Source organism: Rhinolophus ferrumequinum, chromosome 2 (assembly GCF_004115265.2).
Source record: "Rhinolophus ferrumequinum isolate MPI-CBG mRhiFer1 chromosome 2, mRhiFer1_v1.p, whole genome shotgun sequence".
NCBI lineage: Eukaryota > Metazoa > Chordata > Mammalia > Chiroptera > Rhinolophidae > Rhinolophus > Rhinolophus ferrumequinum.
The window spans coordinates 29,928,129-29,944,272 of NC_046285.1; the positions used below are offsets into that span (position 1 = coordinate 29,928,129).

At 37.1% G+C, this 16,144-nt stretch overlaps 1 protein-coding gene across 50 annotated transcripts in view; it reads right to left on the bottom strand.

Annotated features, from left to right (window-relative positions):
* Positions 1-16,144, bottom strand: part of ABI3BP (ABI family member 3 binding protein) — a 248,933-nt gene that overhangs the window by 49,957 nt on the left and 182,832 nt on the right. For 39 of the 50 annotated variants that reach the window (XM_033130366.1, XM_033130223.1, XM_033130130.1 and 36 more), the window contains 4 exons: positions 12,032-12,106; positions 5,811-5,870; positions 4,280-4,360; positions 2,383-2,460 (listed from right to left, as the gene is read on the bottom strand). The exons of 2 other annotated variants lie outside the window; for them this stretch is intronic. In XM_033130366.1, coding sequence (XP_032986257.1) covers positions 2,383-2,460; positions 4,280-4,360; positions 5,811-5,870; positions 12,032-12,106 — 294 coding nt within the window. Of the gene's footprint in view, positions 1-2,382; positions 2,461-4,279; positions 4,361-5,175; positions 5,224-5,810; positions 5,871-12,031; positions 12,107-16,144 lie in introns of all 50 variants that reach the window. 9 more of the 50 variants (XM_033130242.1, XM_033130236.1, XM_033130190.1 and 6 more) reach the window with 6 other exon arrangements.

Here is a 16,144-nt window from a genome sequence, read left to right on the forward strand (position 1 = left end):
GATCAAAGGTATCGCAGAGAAGAGGTGCTGGAGACTCTAGTAGCAGGCTCATGCCGTAGGTTTTAGGCACAAAATTTCTTTAGAGCACTTGGGCCCCAGGGCTGAGGGCTTGCACAAGTCAAGGTCCATACATGGGTGAAATGCAAAGATCAATGGGAACAATTTCACCACTACAACATCTCTCTCAAATTGTTGTGTGCTGTCCTGCGCTCCTAATGCCTGATGTTAAAAACAAAACACGACACAACATGTGTGGAATAATCGAACACAGAAGTTGACTGATCTTCTCTTTGGCAGAGCCCAGGCACATGTTTATGAGGGTTGGGCCAAAAGGTGCTCCTAGAGACACACAGTGTGCCCTTCCTAATGCTGATCCTCTGTTCCCAAACAAGGTTATTGGGCTGGGTCAGGCTGTAGGTGGATGCTACTCCCATCACTAAGTGTGTTCTTTCTGAGGATGTCTTTTGATTGTCACCTCATGTAAATGAATCTCTGCTGAGCCCACTTTCAACATCCTTGGCTCATTTCTAGAAAAGTGTGACTCCTAGGGTGGTGCAGCGTAGGCTGTAGCTCAGGTTCCTCAGAACACAAGAAAATAATTACAATACAGTATATTATATACATATGTTAAGACAATTCCTATAATGATATCAGATCCTGGAAATACATCCATTCAATTGTGAAACTCCTACCTAATAGAACTATGTTCTAGAAGGAATTTGATAAAAATTCCATATACGTTGGTAATGGTGACACAACACTGATATTCCCCTTAAAGTAAGAAAATGCAAAAACAAAGGAAAAAGAGCCTGGTATCTTTTATTTTCAGTTTTGGAATCTATAAATTTCTAAAAAGCTGAATTTTTTTTTTTTTCTCATTCGGCAACACAACCTGAACTGAATAGTTTTTATTCTGCTTATTGTAAATATTGGTATATTTTGCTACACAAACATTAATGTGCTTGATTATGAGAATCTCCTATTAAACCAGACATTGAAGAGGATTGCAAAAGCATACAAAAATAAACATACAAAAATGAGGGTGTGGTATGGATGCAACATGATTGAACATCTGTTGTTAAAGAAGTTGAAACTGGTAATGAGGGTGTAGGGAGTCTGTCGTTACATTAGGCTTCTGTGTGGATTTATAAATAAATAAAAAGTTAATAAATACAAAGGTAATAAAATAAATAATAAACATTTAAAATATAACAAAATGAAACCTACCAAGTAAAAGAAAGATTTAGAAAATTTATAAGAGCTGTCCTATGTCATAATTTCTCAGTCACGTTTATTTAAAATAAGTACTGCTATACTTATAAAATATACATTGTAAGATTAGATTTCTTTTATTGTTATTATTTCCTCTTATTATTTCAAATTTCTTCCACTTAATTCCCTCCCCCGCCCCAAATTATAACCGACAATGAGCAAAATAAACTTGTCTTCCAATTCCTTAGAAAAAGTTCGGTTTTGTTTCCTTGGGTTTCCTCCTATATGAAAGAGGTCGAGATGGGAAAAAGGGGTCATTTAGTAAAAGAAAGAAAGAAAGAAAGAAGGAAAGAAGGAAAGAAGGAAAGAAGGAAAGAAGGAAAGAAGGAAAGAAGGAAAGAAGGAAAGAAGGAAAGAAGGAAGAAGGAAAGAAGGAAAGAAGGAAAGAAGGAAAGAAAGAAAGAAAGAAAGAAAGAAAGAAAGAAAGAAAGAAAGAAAGAAAGAAAGAAAGAAAGAAAGAAAGAAAGAAAGCATGGTAATACTGGAAATTCATAACTGATTATGACTCAAGTAGGAGAGAAAAATATCCTTCTGAGAGCATGAAGATGAGAAAGAGGCTTGTGTAGGTGAGTTTATGTCCCAAAAAGTAGGAAAGAAAGAAATAAAAGAAGGAAATTCCAGAGAAAACCTCCCTAGATGTTTAAATATTAAAGTCATCTTTAAAAAGTGACTTTTCTTGGTACTAGTTTCCTTCCTCAGGCCACAATATCAATGTGTTCCTCAAATTGGGGAGATGGGGCAGAGGAGGAACAGAGTCGGAGAGAAAGGGAGGAGGAGGAGGAGGGTAATGAAGATTCTTATTTACCGGATGTAGAAGATGAGGCAAATGAAGGTTAATCACGGAATAAAAGTGGGAGCTTTCATTGCTAGTTATCAGCATCAGGCGGGAGACCATACATTCAAAAGCGAAGCTCTAACTAAAAACCATGTCTTCCCTACATTCAACTGACAGTCATATGGTATTCATATTTGGCTGATGTCCTGTTCCTATGAAATGAAGAAAATCAAGTAATTCACTGTGATGAGAAATTACATTCTGAAAAGAATGCCTTTCCTAATTTAAAATGAAGAAGGAAAAGTTACGTTTCAGAGGTGGGGAAATGGTATTACCCTGAGTTGTCTTTGCCAATTCAGTTGTTTGTGGAATCTTAGTTGTGAAGAATTCTTGGGTGGATGGGTCTGTTTCTGCTGGGGAAAAGCACAGTAAGACGGCTTGCTTTAAATAATTATCATTATGAACATATGAAAAAAAAACCCCACTTTCTGCCCCAAGTGACAATAAAAGGGTAAACTGCATTTATAAGTATGCCAGTAATCAGAATAATTCACAGTTAATGGTACATTGTAATAACTCCCATTTATGATATTTGCTGTCTTCTGGCACTATTATTTTAATGATTGGTATAGGCTTTCCAAAAGCATTTAGCGTAGGATCACTGTTTCATGGTCCTGGAGGTGGCTACACTTGGACGTGCTACCTAACTGCCTTCATGTCTCCTCCCTGTCCCATGGACTCCCTCAAGTTATTGAGGTGAGCTGGAAAAGAAATAGGTCAGATAAGAAGATGTGCATTTTCAGCATGTTGCTTATTTCTCTATCACACTCATTGTAAAATATAAAACTGGGGCGACTGAGTGTGTGGGTTCCAATGTGGCTCTGACATTAGCTGTGTGACTTGGCCGAAATTTTAAATATATCTATGCCTTGCCTCAATTTTCTAATCTGTAAAATGGGACAGGTAATAGAACCTACCATGTTTCCCCAAAAATAAGACCTACCCAGACAATCAGCTCTAATGCGTCTTTTGGAGCGAAAATTAATATAAGACACAGTCTTATTTTACTATAATAGAAGACCGGGTCTTTATAATATAATATAATATAATATAATATAATATAATATAATATAATATAATATAATGTAATATAATACTAGGCCTTATATTAATTTTTGCTCCAAAAGATGCATTAGAGCTGATTGTCTGGCTAGGTCTTATGTTCAGGGAAACGCGGTACCTAACAAACTGGTTATGTGGCTTAAATTAAAAAATATATGTAGTGTACTGGATGGCACTGAGAAAGCACCACTATCACTAAATCCTACTGTCATATTAGATGGCAAGCTCTCCAGGGTAAGGACTCACCTTTAAAACAGTTTTATTTTGAAAACCCCATTGCTTAGCATTGTGCCTAGTACCCATAAAATACTCAATAAATATTAGATGAAAGTTTTCTCCCCAAATTCATTTCAAGTAAAGAAAAAGCAACAAAAAATATTGGATTGACACACTTTGGGAACATTCTTCCTTTTCGAATGCTTGAAATTTTGTCAAGATATTTTTTAAAATTCTCATTTTATGTTAAAAATCACCATACATATTAGGATAAATAAACAATTAATAAATAAAGTGAAAAGGAGATTTTGTACAAAGAGGAAAAACTGAGGGTTGCTAGATGGGCGGGAGGGGTGGGGGGTGGGGGGGAGGGGGAGGGGATTGGAGGGCAGTCGGTGACCACAGGATGGCCACGGGGTTTGAAAATTAATCTGGGGAACGTAATTTAGTGGTTACCAGAGGGTAAGGGGGTTGGGGGGTGGGAGATGAGGGTAAGGGGGATCAAATATATGGTGATGGAAGGAGAACTGACTCTGGGTGGTGAACACACAGTGTAATTTATGGATGATGTGATACAGAATTGCACACCTGAAATCTATGTAATTTTACTAACAATTGTCACCCCAATAAATTTAAAAAATAAAATTAAAAAAAAAAAAGTTGGAAGACCTATACTAGACCTATACAAGATTTATTACAAAGCTAAATTAAATAACTGGCATTAGTGAAAAACAAAATAAAACTGATCACTGGACTGTAAAAAAAAAAAAAAGAGAGACCCTTTATTGTTTGGAAACAACTCATGAACACAACGTATGAATACATATGGCTGCTTAAAGGGCAATCCCTAAAAGGTAGGTCCTCATTGGACTGACATAGCAAAACAAAATTTACCCATAGTGCTTTGTAATTCCTCTTGACTAGGACTTGGTGAAATCATAGGAATGAAAGGGCTGCCTCGGGTCTCTAAAGGAGCTGCAAAAGACAAGTACCAAGGTTGTTTCAATCTCTAGATTCAAATGCCAGCACCAGGATAGAATAATATTCCTTCATTTGAAATAGAAAAAGGAAAACATTAAGTGAGTCACAGAGAAGAAAGTTATGTGTGCACAGAAACTTTAAGAAAATGACTGGAATGTTAGAATAATGGTTCTCAACTGTTTTTTATTTTATTTTTCCCACCAGAATAGGTAGTAAATGACATGCAATGCTTGACGCACTGCATGACCATATCTTGGTAAGATGGGGAATGGGTTAGACATGGCCCTGGGTCTGTCAGCTGTAGCTCTTCCATCCAAGAGAGCACATAGAATTACAACATGAGTGAGGATATCATCATTGTAAACAATCATCTGAAGTCTGCTCACTTATTTTTAAAAATAAACGATTGGCAAATTTCAATATTTTGACCAATATTAATGATAATTACTTGCCAGCACTTTTCCAAACTTACTAGTGTGTTATAACACCACAGCTGAGAACCACTAAACTAGCAGGAAATGTTAACTAGATGGGCACGAGTAAGGGGGAATCACTTTGAACACAGAAATAAATGAGGTAGATGATCACGGACTGGGTAATGAGCTTCCTTAAGGTGGTCTTCAGAGCAAAGCTTTTACAACAGTGAAACCATTGCTTTTCTATTTTGGAAAGAGTAATAATAATGAGAATGAGATGATGACATGATTTGAAAAGAGATGATGTTTCAGTATGATCATTTGAGAAAGATCTGAGATCCTGATGGTAGCAAGGAAAACAATTAGAGTTGGTCAGTAGGGAAAAACCATTACCTATTGTTGTCTGTGGTAGATCAATTCTAAAGGTAACGGGCTGCAGAACTAGGCCAAAAGCAAACCAAAGAAACAAATTTATGAGAATTGCTTCCTGGAGAAGTAAAAATAGTTTCTGTTTCCACATGCACCCATTTGAACATTTAAACATTCTCTAAGTACCATAATAAATATGAAAAACTTCTACATAGTATTAGATGCCACCCAGGAAATTAAGTTGAGCTAAAACCTTAAAGTTTGGACTTACTGTCACTTTGAGTGAATTTTTGAGTAGGTGCCTACATGTTTTACATAACAGTATGTCCACAATTAGATTATAGTATATTTACATTTTGAAAGGTAAAAGTAATTGGCCCCGTTAATGTCTTATAATTTTAGCACGATCTCCCATTCAATGAAAACACTGCCAGGAAAAATATATTAATTGTACACTCTTCCCTCATGTTGACCATGGGAAAACATTCAAACAGATTGTACGATTAAACCTTCCCAGAAAGAAATATGTTTTTTTATCTGTAATTTTTTCCCAAACTTCTTCTACATCACAATCATTAAAAAAATATTTATATATTGACCTCAAGAATATTTTTTGAAAAATATGCTTTCTAACTGGGAAAATACAATAATTTATTTACCCGGTTCACTCTGAGAGACTTCGGGGTCTGGTTTATAGGGAAGGAGCAAATCTCTTGGAACTGAAAGAAAAAGATTAGAAACTGTTGTGTACTCTGTAAATGATACACCTGGAGCGAAACAACCCATAGATATAAAATCCTGGAAAACATGAATGAAGCAGAGATACTTTTACAATGGCTAAAGAGCAAAGCTGAGAAGATGACCGTTCTTCTCAAAATGGAAAAATGTCGCTGTGTAGGGAAGGTTCTAGTGGCTGTAAAACAGAGTTGGTCACAGTTCACTTTGAAGCCTCCACTGAGGAAAACAAAAAAAAGGACGGGGGTTAGGGATAATCAATGTAAGAAAACACAAGAAGGTAGATCTCCCTCAAGTTGTCTCCAAAATAGAAATTCAGTTTTTACCTGAAGTGATTAGGTGCCATTTGATATTCATGCTAAAAGTCCATGGACAGCAATAGAAAATATGTTATCTTAAATGGCCTAAATGGCCTACCAAGTGAGGGAAACAGGAAGAAAGGCAAAATTCTTGAATCTCTAAGAGGAGTACAAGGTTTTATTCTAAAAGGCACTAACGGTTACTATAGGGAGAAAATAGAGCAAAGGAATCAGCGGCTCCTCAGAAGGTACCACATGTAACATCTGGTAAGAGTGCTTGTTACATAGTAAATACTCGATAAATGTTGCCATCTCTGTCTTTCTTAGTGCTGTGGCTTCCAGCATATTAGGTGTCAGGGCCTCCTGACATATGAGAATATGAAAACAAAGGATAAAAATACCAGCAAAACAATAAACGTACTCATATTCAGTCCCTGATATCCAATATATTTTTAATGCCTGTGTCCAGACTATGTTGGCAAAATAAAGCAGTAGGCTGGGAATTTGATACTTTATTTCTCATTGGGGAAATTACCAGGGTAATTTGCCTATTGTTAATTACCAGATTTCTGTGGTAAAGTCCCTTTCCAAGAGAAAGATAATGTACTTCTTGGACTCAGTTTCCCCACAAAGAGGTTCTTCTTAGCCCTACTCTTTCAATGAAAGTTTTCATAGAACCCTGAAGACTTTAGAAATGCCAGAGAGGCAGTGTAATTTTCTTCCATCTTATATGATGCTGGGAAGAAAAAATAGGATTCAGATTAGAATTCTGCCTCAGAGAAAGATGAAAAAAAATTTTGTACCATGAAGTGGCCAAACACCACTTTACCATTAGTGTAGAAATAGGTTATATAAAACAGAAATGCTCTTTTTACTGCTTTGGGGGATCATATTTAACTTGCATATCACATCTGTTCTTATTCTGGACCACTAAGTGCCAGTGAAATTGCGGTTGTGGAATTTGGTACATTGAAAAGAAACTTCACTCAATTAGAACTTCTATGAGCTTAAAGGTAACATCCAGGGGAACTTGAAAACCTGGATTTTTTTTTTTTTTTTTTTTTTTTAAGGAAAAAGGCAACTTCAAAAAGATCAGTGGTTGACAAAGTGAGAGAAAATCCATCACAATAGTGAATATTTCACCTTTGCTATATAGTAGTTTTGGGGATGCAAATGGTAAAATTTCAAGAATTTTCCAGTTGTAAATCAAACTAAATGTTTGTCTGGAGGGTAAAGGAGAAGGCACTTTGATTTGGCTCTGTGAAGGTCATGACCATACAAAGCGGCCTGGAGTTTATAAATACCCTAATTGGTTACAGTGCTAGACTATACAAAGAGGAGCTGGGATTAAGGAAAGGAGAAACAAGAAAAGTGCTACCAATAAATCCACCATACTGTAAATACATTACGTGCTGCCTGCTGTAGTTGACTGAGGAATTTAGGCTGGGCTAATGTGGATTCCTGCTGCTGCAATTGGCACTTTTTAACCATGAAGTGATGAGTTAATAAACTGCCATGGCAGACTTTCTAACGCAGCTGAAGTCAGGGGAGAGGAAAGAAATAGAAATATTCACAGGAAAGGGTTATGAATCATTCTCTTACTTGGTCAATTGCAGCTCCAAGAAATGCCAAGTTGTTTTTTTTCTTTTTCCCCATGTGGCATGCCTCCGTGTATTAAATTAAATAAGAGCATGATTCCTAAAACCTAAATCGTCCATGCTGGGGGAAACTTAATATAAATAATGACAATTTTTTGAGAAGGCAGTTTTGATTTCCTTATAAGAATATTTACAATTATTATATTTTAGACTCAATCATATTAACCAACTTACCACTTATATTACCCAACCAATCAAATTATCTTTTTGAATACAGGGCAACGTTCCAAAGAAAAATTCAACTAAAACAAGAAAATTATGTGTGGAAATTTCTAATATGGACAAATGTAAATGGATGGGCTCATGCACATTCATGTTTTTCCAAAGTAGAGGAGAGAATCGATGTATTATTCTCTGATAAAGATGGTGAAATGTGAAGTCTGCAATAAGGTTTACCCTGGCAATAGGCTACAAGGAGACTGATCCTCTTAGCAAAGTGATGCACGTAGAGTACACACCATTTTCACCTGCAGATACTTTCTTCCTTTATTCTAACCTTGTACCCTTAGGCCCAGTCTGAGAGGAAGCAGGTCTCCTGCCCTTTTGGAGGTGTGCTCTTGGGCCACCCTCCCTGTCATCTCCTCTAAGACCTTCTATTTTTCATTATTTCTATTTTCTTATATTTGTATCCACTATTTCCATTTATCCATAAGTTCCTTTCTCTCTATCTATAAAACAGCTCAAATGCTCTAACATCCTAAAAATAATTATTATTTCCTTGATATGGCTTCCCCTTCAAACCATCCCTTCTCGTGCTCCCATTCTTTTAATCAAAAAACTGTATCTGCCTCTGCTTCTTGGTCTCCCAATTGTATCGTCTTCATTCTCTGTGGTTCCTCTTTCACTTCACTAATCTCCTGCACCTATGGATCTACAATGCCATATCTGTAGCTCTGAAGTCCAAAATGCTCTGAAACGGAAAGTTTTTCTTTTAAGCTTATTTGACAGCAAAAGTTGGCTGGCAATGACCTAAGGCTATTGACAGTTTTTATGGACCCTGTGTAGTATAACTACTCACACTTCTCACTGCAGACATACTAATATGCTTGTATCGATGGTATAGGTGCTGTTTTACCTTCCTAAAATCTGAAAATTGCTGACTTCTGAAGCATCAACACACGGGTTTTCAGATACTGGCGTGTGTACCTGCAGTGTCAAGTCCAGGAGCTCTTCTGACCCCTCTGCACCTCACTGCCATTGCTGACCACCCTTTCCTGTGTTGCCTCCTGATACCCTCCATCCTCGTACTCTCTGGTCTTTTTCTGAACAGCAAATTCTGCTAGCTCCTCTTCCTCTATCCACTCCTTAAATATAACTGTGTCCCCCGAAGCTTTGATCTCTGGCTTTTTATTTTCTCAGTCAATACTTTTTCCTGGATGATGTCTTCCACTCACAAGATTTAAGACCCTTCTATATGTAGACAGGTGACTCCCACATCTGCATCCCAAATCGTGACTTCTGTTTAGAAATGCAGAAACACATTTCAGTCACCAGCCAGCTATTCCAGTTAAACGTCCACCTGGCCCTGTAAAACCAGCACGTACAAACACAGCCTTTGTTCCTCCCTGCGCTGCCTGGCTTACTGGCATTATCATTGATCCCAAGCTGGAAACCGCAGTGTCATCCTTCTCTCCAGAACACCATTCAGTCATTGTCTGCGTCCTAACGACTCTATCTCCACAGGCACGTCAGCATTATTCCCTTATTTCCTAACTGCAAAAATGCTGCCACGGGACTGCAAATTTGAATTTACCAAAGAGAGGAGTTACACAGAACATTTGTGAGGACTGGATAGTTGCAGAATTCTAGATTTTCTTCCTGGTTCGCTCGCAGAGACTGAAATCTACCCCAATATCTGCAGGCCAGAAGAATTGCCACAAAGCCAGGACAGCTCTTGGTGTCGAAACAAATCTGCAAAGAAGGCATCGTTCCATTGAGCCAGGCATCAGGGTGGGTTCTTGGCTCTGAATTCAATACCATTCCTTCAAGGCAGATCTGAGGAAAAGCCAGCTCTCTTTTCGTTTTCGACATGGTGTGTGAACTCAGTTTGCCTAGATTCCTCATTAAATGTTGCAGATAAATCAACCAAATGGTTGGAAGATAGATTCTAAAGGCCGAAATGGATGAAACTTGTGTTATGCGTAGGAATCGATAGAATGGAAGAGCTACACAGCAAATCCTAGACTGACTTATTTGATACAGGTTTAAAAATTCAAGTTTGCTACTTCTCATATATCTCAGAATGAATTTACAGTAAACATCGTGATAAAATCTGACTCCGTCCTGATGACAGTCCTATGTTTTACATTTTTAGACTTTGCAGAGCACCTATTTCTCTAGGATACTAGTATGGTATGTATAAAATATACATGTAAATTTACCCTCTGTTTTTCTGGGGGGTAAAATCTAAAGCAGCCAGTAAACAAGGTCTTGGGTTCATTAGGATGCAAACCTGAGCCTAGGCACAAACCAGAAACTGTTTGATCACAACAGAATCCAGTCTATTTGAACACTTGTGAGAAAACTGAAACTTAATAATAGTTTCCTTATGATAATTCTTGTAGGCATCACACCCCTGGAGCAATGTGGACTCTCTAATGAAGACCTGGTGGTGGACCAGCACCAGATTTAGAGACAGAATTCTAACCCAACATCTGCAACTAAAGAGTCAATTAGATTTCACTGGTATGTGGTATATAAACGGAAAACAACAAAAGAACAAGACAAACAAATGAGAAACAAGAACTCATAGACACAGACAATAGTTTAGTGGTTACCAGAGGGTAAAGGGGTGGGGGGTGGGAGATGAGGGTAAGGGGGATCCAATATATGGTGATGGAAGGAGCACTGACTCTGGGTGGTGAACACACAATGGGATTTATAGATGATGTAATACAGAATCGTACACCTGGAATCTATGCCAGTATGCATATCAAGAACTGCAAGTAAACTCTGGACCCTCCATCCCCAACTTTCCAAGTCTGGCACCCCTGGATGAAAGGGGATAGGGTTGGCTGACTTAGGCTGGAGAAAGGAGTGCTGGTGAGGTCCCCTTGGTTTGCATCATGGAGTGCGGTAGTTCGCTGGTAGTAGTCTGTTGGGGGGCCACAGCTTGCACCCTGACTGTGTGAACACAGGTATTTACACTCAGAGTGTGCTTATGTGACCCTGTGGCTGGAGGCTGCCGATCACAGCACTGGGAGCTCAACAATTCTGCCACTAACTCTATTTTGTAGATGGGGAAATTGTAGCACAGAGGGGTTAAGTAATTTGCCCAAGATTCTACCTCCAATAAACTTTAATGAAATAAAGAAAAAAAGAGTCAATATAATAAACCCAATGGAGGCTCCAGAGCGAGTGTTTGTGCAATTGCTCCACTGCTCAAATTTACAGGTTAGAATTTCTGTGAAAAATAAGGTGATGGAATTAAGGCAAATACTACCCATTAAAAAAGAAAAAAAAAGTTTAACTATCAGATATATTGGTTTAATGAGAGTAAGTCTCATCAGGACCAACAGTATTCCTTTCTTTCATGAAAAGGAAAAGTGAATAGAATCACTGAAATCCACTGTTAACTGTAATGACTCATTTTCTGTTACTTTTTTTCTGCATTGAAAATAGAAAGTCAATCTTTTTCAAGTGGGGAAGATTAGCTTCTTTTCTCACTTGCATTGATAACCTTGGCTTTTGGTTCAGTGATACAAATTTAAATTCCAGACTTCAGGGCAGAGAAGCCTCCCTAGCCGACCCACCACCGGCCACAGCCCAATGATCCCCTAGCCCCAGTAACGCCCTCCCCTTCACAATCTGGAAAACACTACGAGCATAGCAAGTAAATTCAGACTTGCTTCCAAAAATGCCATCATTTCAAGCCACAGATTAGAAACACTTTTGGTTCTGGGAATGTTCTATAGGCTTCTAGGAGCACCAGGAATTTATAATAATTGGACTTTTAAAAAGAAACATTCTATCCTTGGCATAAGTCTCTGCCTTTTGAGTCCATCAACAGCTTATTATATGAGCAATTAGATAACTCTTATGAAACCTTTGAAATGATCATATATCTGACAGAACATGGGATGTGACCGTAAGTGGAACAATGACCTCACACCCACAGCTCTCATGTTTCATTGAAGCAGAGTGTGGCAGTAGAAGGTATTTGGCTCAAATATGAAATAAAGCATTTACCAGGTGGAGTATGTGACACTTCTGGCCTTGGTGACATTTTTGGCTTTGAAGTAACATACTGGAACACCTTAGGAGCTGAAAGAGAGAACTCAGATCATGAGTCATTTGGTTTCAGCATCTCCCAGTCATGCTTAATACATAAGATATGACAAGCTGTAGGCCTGGTTACTGATTAAAAAAAAAAGGTATTGAAATGGGAGTTAGGTAGAAAAATGTACCTTAAGCTCTAAAAATAGATCAGTTAAAATCCCAGATACTTTTAGAAAAATGAAATATGAGAAACTGCAAAGTTTGACCAAACCAAAATATAGGATGGAGAACTATTTGAAATCTTCATTTCAGAAGATTAGCAATTAAATTAATCCAAAAATGCTCTTCTTTTCTGGATGTTTGCCTGACTTCTCCTTAACCTCCTCTTCCTAAACACACACAACAGATCTTTCTTTGAAGATAAGTTCAGTGATGTCAGAGTAGAAGCTCATGAAACATGGACAAGAGAAGCTTAAAATCAGATCAGGCAACAGCAGAAAGGGAAGCGAGTGTGGAATGGAATGGAGTGGGTGGGTTCGCATTCTACATCCCTGCAATTCTTAGGCCCCAAACAAGCCTTTAATAGAACATGTTCACAAACTAAAATTGTCTTTCCTCAACTGTTCTTTTAGAGTATCAGGTGCTAATGTAATAGATACCAGGAAAAAGATTCTAATTTATTTATAGCTCATTTTACAATTTCAAAAATGTTTTTCTAAGGATTATGCCCCTTGATTCTCACCATAATGTTGGGAGGAAGGAATTCAGCTTGACTTGAAAGGCTTGGTTTGGTGACTATCTGCTTGAGGTTACATAGTTACTAAGTGCCAGAGACAAGACTTGGACTGAATGCCAACATCCAGACATTGTCACTAGGTCCAAACACTTGGGCTCTCTATATCCCAGTTCTGCAGGTCACATTGTAAATGTGTCTCATTTTTCAGGATTGAAATAATAAACCTATCCTAACTCATATGGTGGTTGTGAGAATTAAATGTGAAATGTCAAAATGATGTGAAAACTATACTACTATACATTTTTTTTCCACTTCTAGAACATCATTGCAAAGTCAACATTCAAGGATCTGAGTATGTTCTAATTTTCACATTGTTTGCGCCTACAAAAACCAGGAGCACAAGATTTCTAGGTATAAAATTTATAATGGCATTTGTTAAATATTACCTATGAACTCAAATTTAAAAATCAAAACTTTATTTAATGACAAAATATTCTCGATGATTTATTCTAAATTTTTATCTCACTTTGCCCTCAAATGCCAAATACACATTTACATTTTGCCACCAATTTATAAACATAGTTTAAGTATAAATAAGAAGAAAGGTGGCATGCCCAAATATAGAATTTCATTTTGAAGAAAGTGGTGGATGAACACACTGTGTGGCACTTTAAGTTGTACACACTATTGTCAGATGACACCCTTATAGTCCAACAACAATAATTTGCATTTGGTATTGTATATAGGAACAGAACGTTCTCCCACCTAAATAGCCTTTTGAAGTTCATAAGAGCTAGTCGTGGGTTAGGGAGGAAGTACTAGGATTTGAATATCTGTGACACATAAGTATACACACACAAGCATTCTCGAAATACCATGAGAACCTAGGATATTGCTGGGATCTATTAGGTAAGATCATACTCTCTTGGGTAAGAGAGATCCTAATTTCACCCACTTTTAGGAGTGTTTGTGTGTCTGTTTTTTTTTTTCGTTTTTTTTTTTTTTTTTTTTTTTTAAGGAGGTTGCAACTCACAGTGGCCCATACGGGGATTGAACTGGCAACCTTGGTGTTATTTGCACCATGCCCTAACCAACTGAGCTACCCTTCACCCACTTTTAACAGGAATGATTAGAACACATTTTGTTTTCCATAATCAATTTTCCAAATCATTCCCTTGCATTAAGTAGCACCAACAAAACCAGAAGTATTTGGGTTGCAACAACTTTCCATGGGAAATGCTGATGGGCTGGGAGTTGCCCAATTTGAGACAGAATCAGGATGCTTTCTTGTTAGTTTGGCAGCCAATCCAAAGTTTCAGAGTCAGAATGGAATGCATTGAGCACATGAATTTATCCATTCTGAAGCTAAATATCTTGCAAAGGAAGGTTGGCCAAAGGTTTAAATCAAAATTAAATAAATTAGAAATTTTGCATATGGTATTAGGTTGGTGCAAAAATAATGACGGTTTTTGCATTTATTTTCAACCTTTTAAACCCCAATTACCTTGGCACCAACCTAATATAATAATGAGAATTTAGAATAAGCCCCTGAATTACTATTCTGTATTTTTGTAAATATAGAGTACAGCTCAAAAAGAAAATTGTGACTGTCTTCATATATCCCTTAATTTGTAAAATTTCTCTAACCAGGTAACTATATCCTCAGCGTCTTAACTCTCAGCACTACTTATTTTTCATCTTTTCTCTTATTTTCCAAAATTCAGCAAGCTTTTGTGCTTTCTTATTGATTTCCATTTCTCTATTCTCTGCTACTTTTGTTCTATGTTTTATTAAAAAAGAAAGTTTAGAGCGTCCTCACGTGATTTTATTTATTGATTTTTTTTAAAGTTAGATTTTTATTTTCCTATCCACAAATTTAGTATACTTGCTTTGGTTTTTTTATTCCTATTTCTATTCATTATCATTACTTATTCACTAATCAATAATTATTTTCCCAGTGTTACTTGTATGTTGTTTCACATATGTTTAAATTTCTCATCATACCAGGGGATTGTAGCTTTGGTACCTTCATATACTAAAATTGTCTTTCCTCAACTGTATCACACCCATATTATTCTAATAGCAAAGTTTTAGTAATTAAATAAAACACACTTGAAAATACATTAAAGCAGATTTAAAATCATTAACTAAATGTGGAACATAGAACTGTCTTTTACAGAATTTTCCTTTGAAGAAAAAATTAATAGATGAAATATCTCTCAGAATCAGATGAAATTTCTCTCAGAGTCAGATATTAAGGACCATGCCCAAATCTATAGTGTTTTCTTTTGGTAGGGATACTAAGATATGATTAAAGGATTTGTGGTGGAAATGCAAAGCTACTACCTGGATCAAGCAAAATTTTGATGCTGCTAACATTTTTGTTTCCCCAGACCTTTAGTGATAGTGAAAGTTTCTTTCCTAATAAATTGGTAGGTGCACCTATTATACTTTTTGGATGTCAGCCATGTATAAATTATAAATTTAAATTTAGGTGATTGGCCTAGACCAGGGGTGTCCAAACTTTTTTCAAAGTTTTTCACCAAGGGCCATATGCAGTAAAATACACAAACAGCCAGGCCACTCACTCGAGGTGAAGTACGTATTGCCTCCCCTGGTTTATTTCAGTAAACTAAATATATTTTTGGAATTTGCTGTGGGCCAATTAACAATGGATCATGGGCCGCAGTTGGCCCACGGGCCGCAGTTTGGACACCCCTGGCCTAGACTGTAATTCCTGGACCACAGAAGGATTCATTTTTCCCACATCCCTAGTGTCTAGTACATTGCTTGGCACATGGTCAGCACCCAATAAATATATGTTAGGTGAGTAACTGATGAACTGAATTAGTTAAGCAATCACTTAAACATTAAGAGGTGATCTAATTTGAAATTAGGAGAGAAGAGAGAGAGGAGATCAGTTGATTAATAACACTAGACTAGGCATGACTAGGTAGATTCTTGGAGGAGGCACCCATGCTCCCATGTAACATACTTAGTAACAGATGGACTGCAGAGGCTGGATGAGGAAGCAAAGTGAAAATCAGATGTAAAATGCTGAGAACCTGTCACAAATGTAAATGAGAAATTGAAAGGAGGAAAGACAATAAGCTTTCTTTCAGGCATGTCAAGTTTATGGTAGTTTAAAATGGAGAGCTGCTCAGGCAGTTGGATAAATTAGAGCTTGGTTAAGAAGTTAGAATTAGAATTAATCATTTAAATAAGAGTTTCTTCGACAGAATAAAATTAATTTTTAAGGTCTCTTGTTTGGATTCCTATCAAAATTTTGCAGCAAAACAACAAAGTGATATTATGTAATCGTTTTGTTATAAGAGAGTATATATATA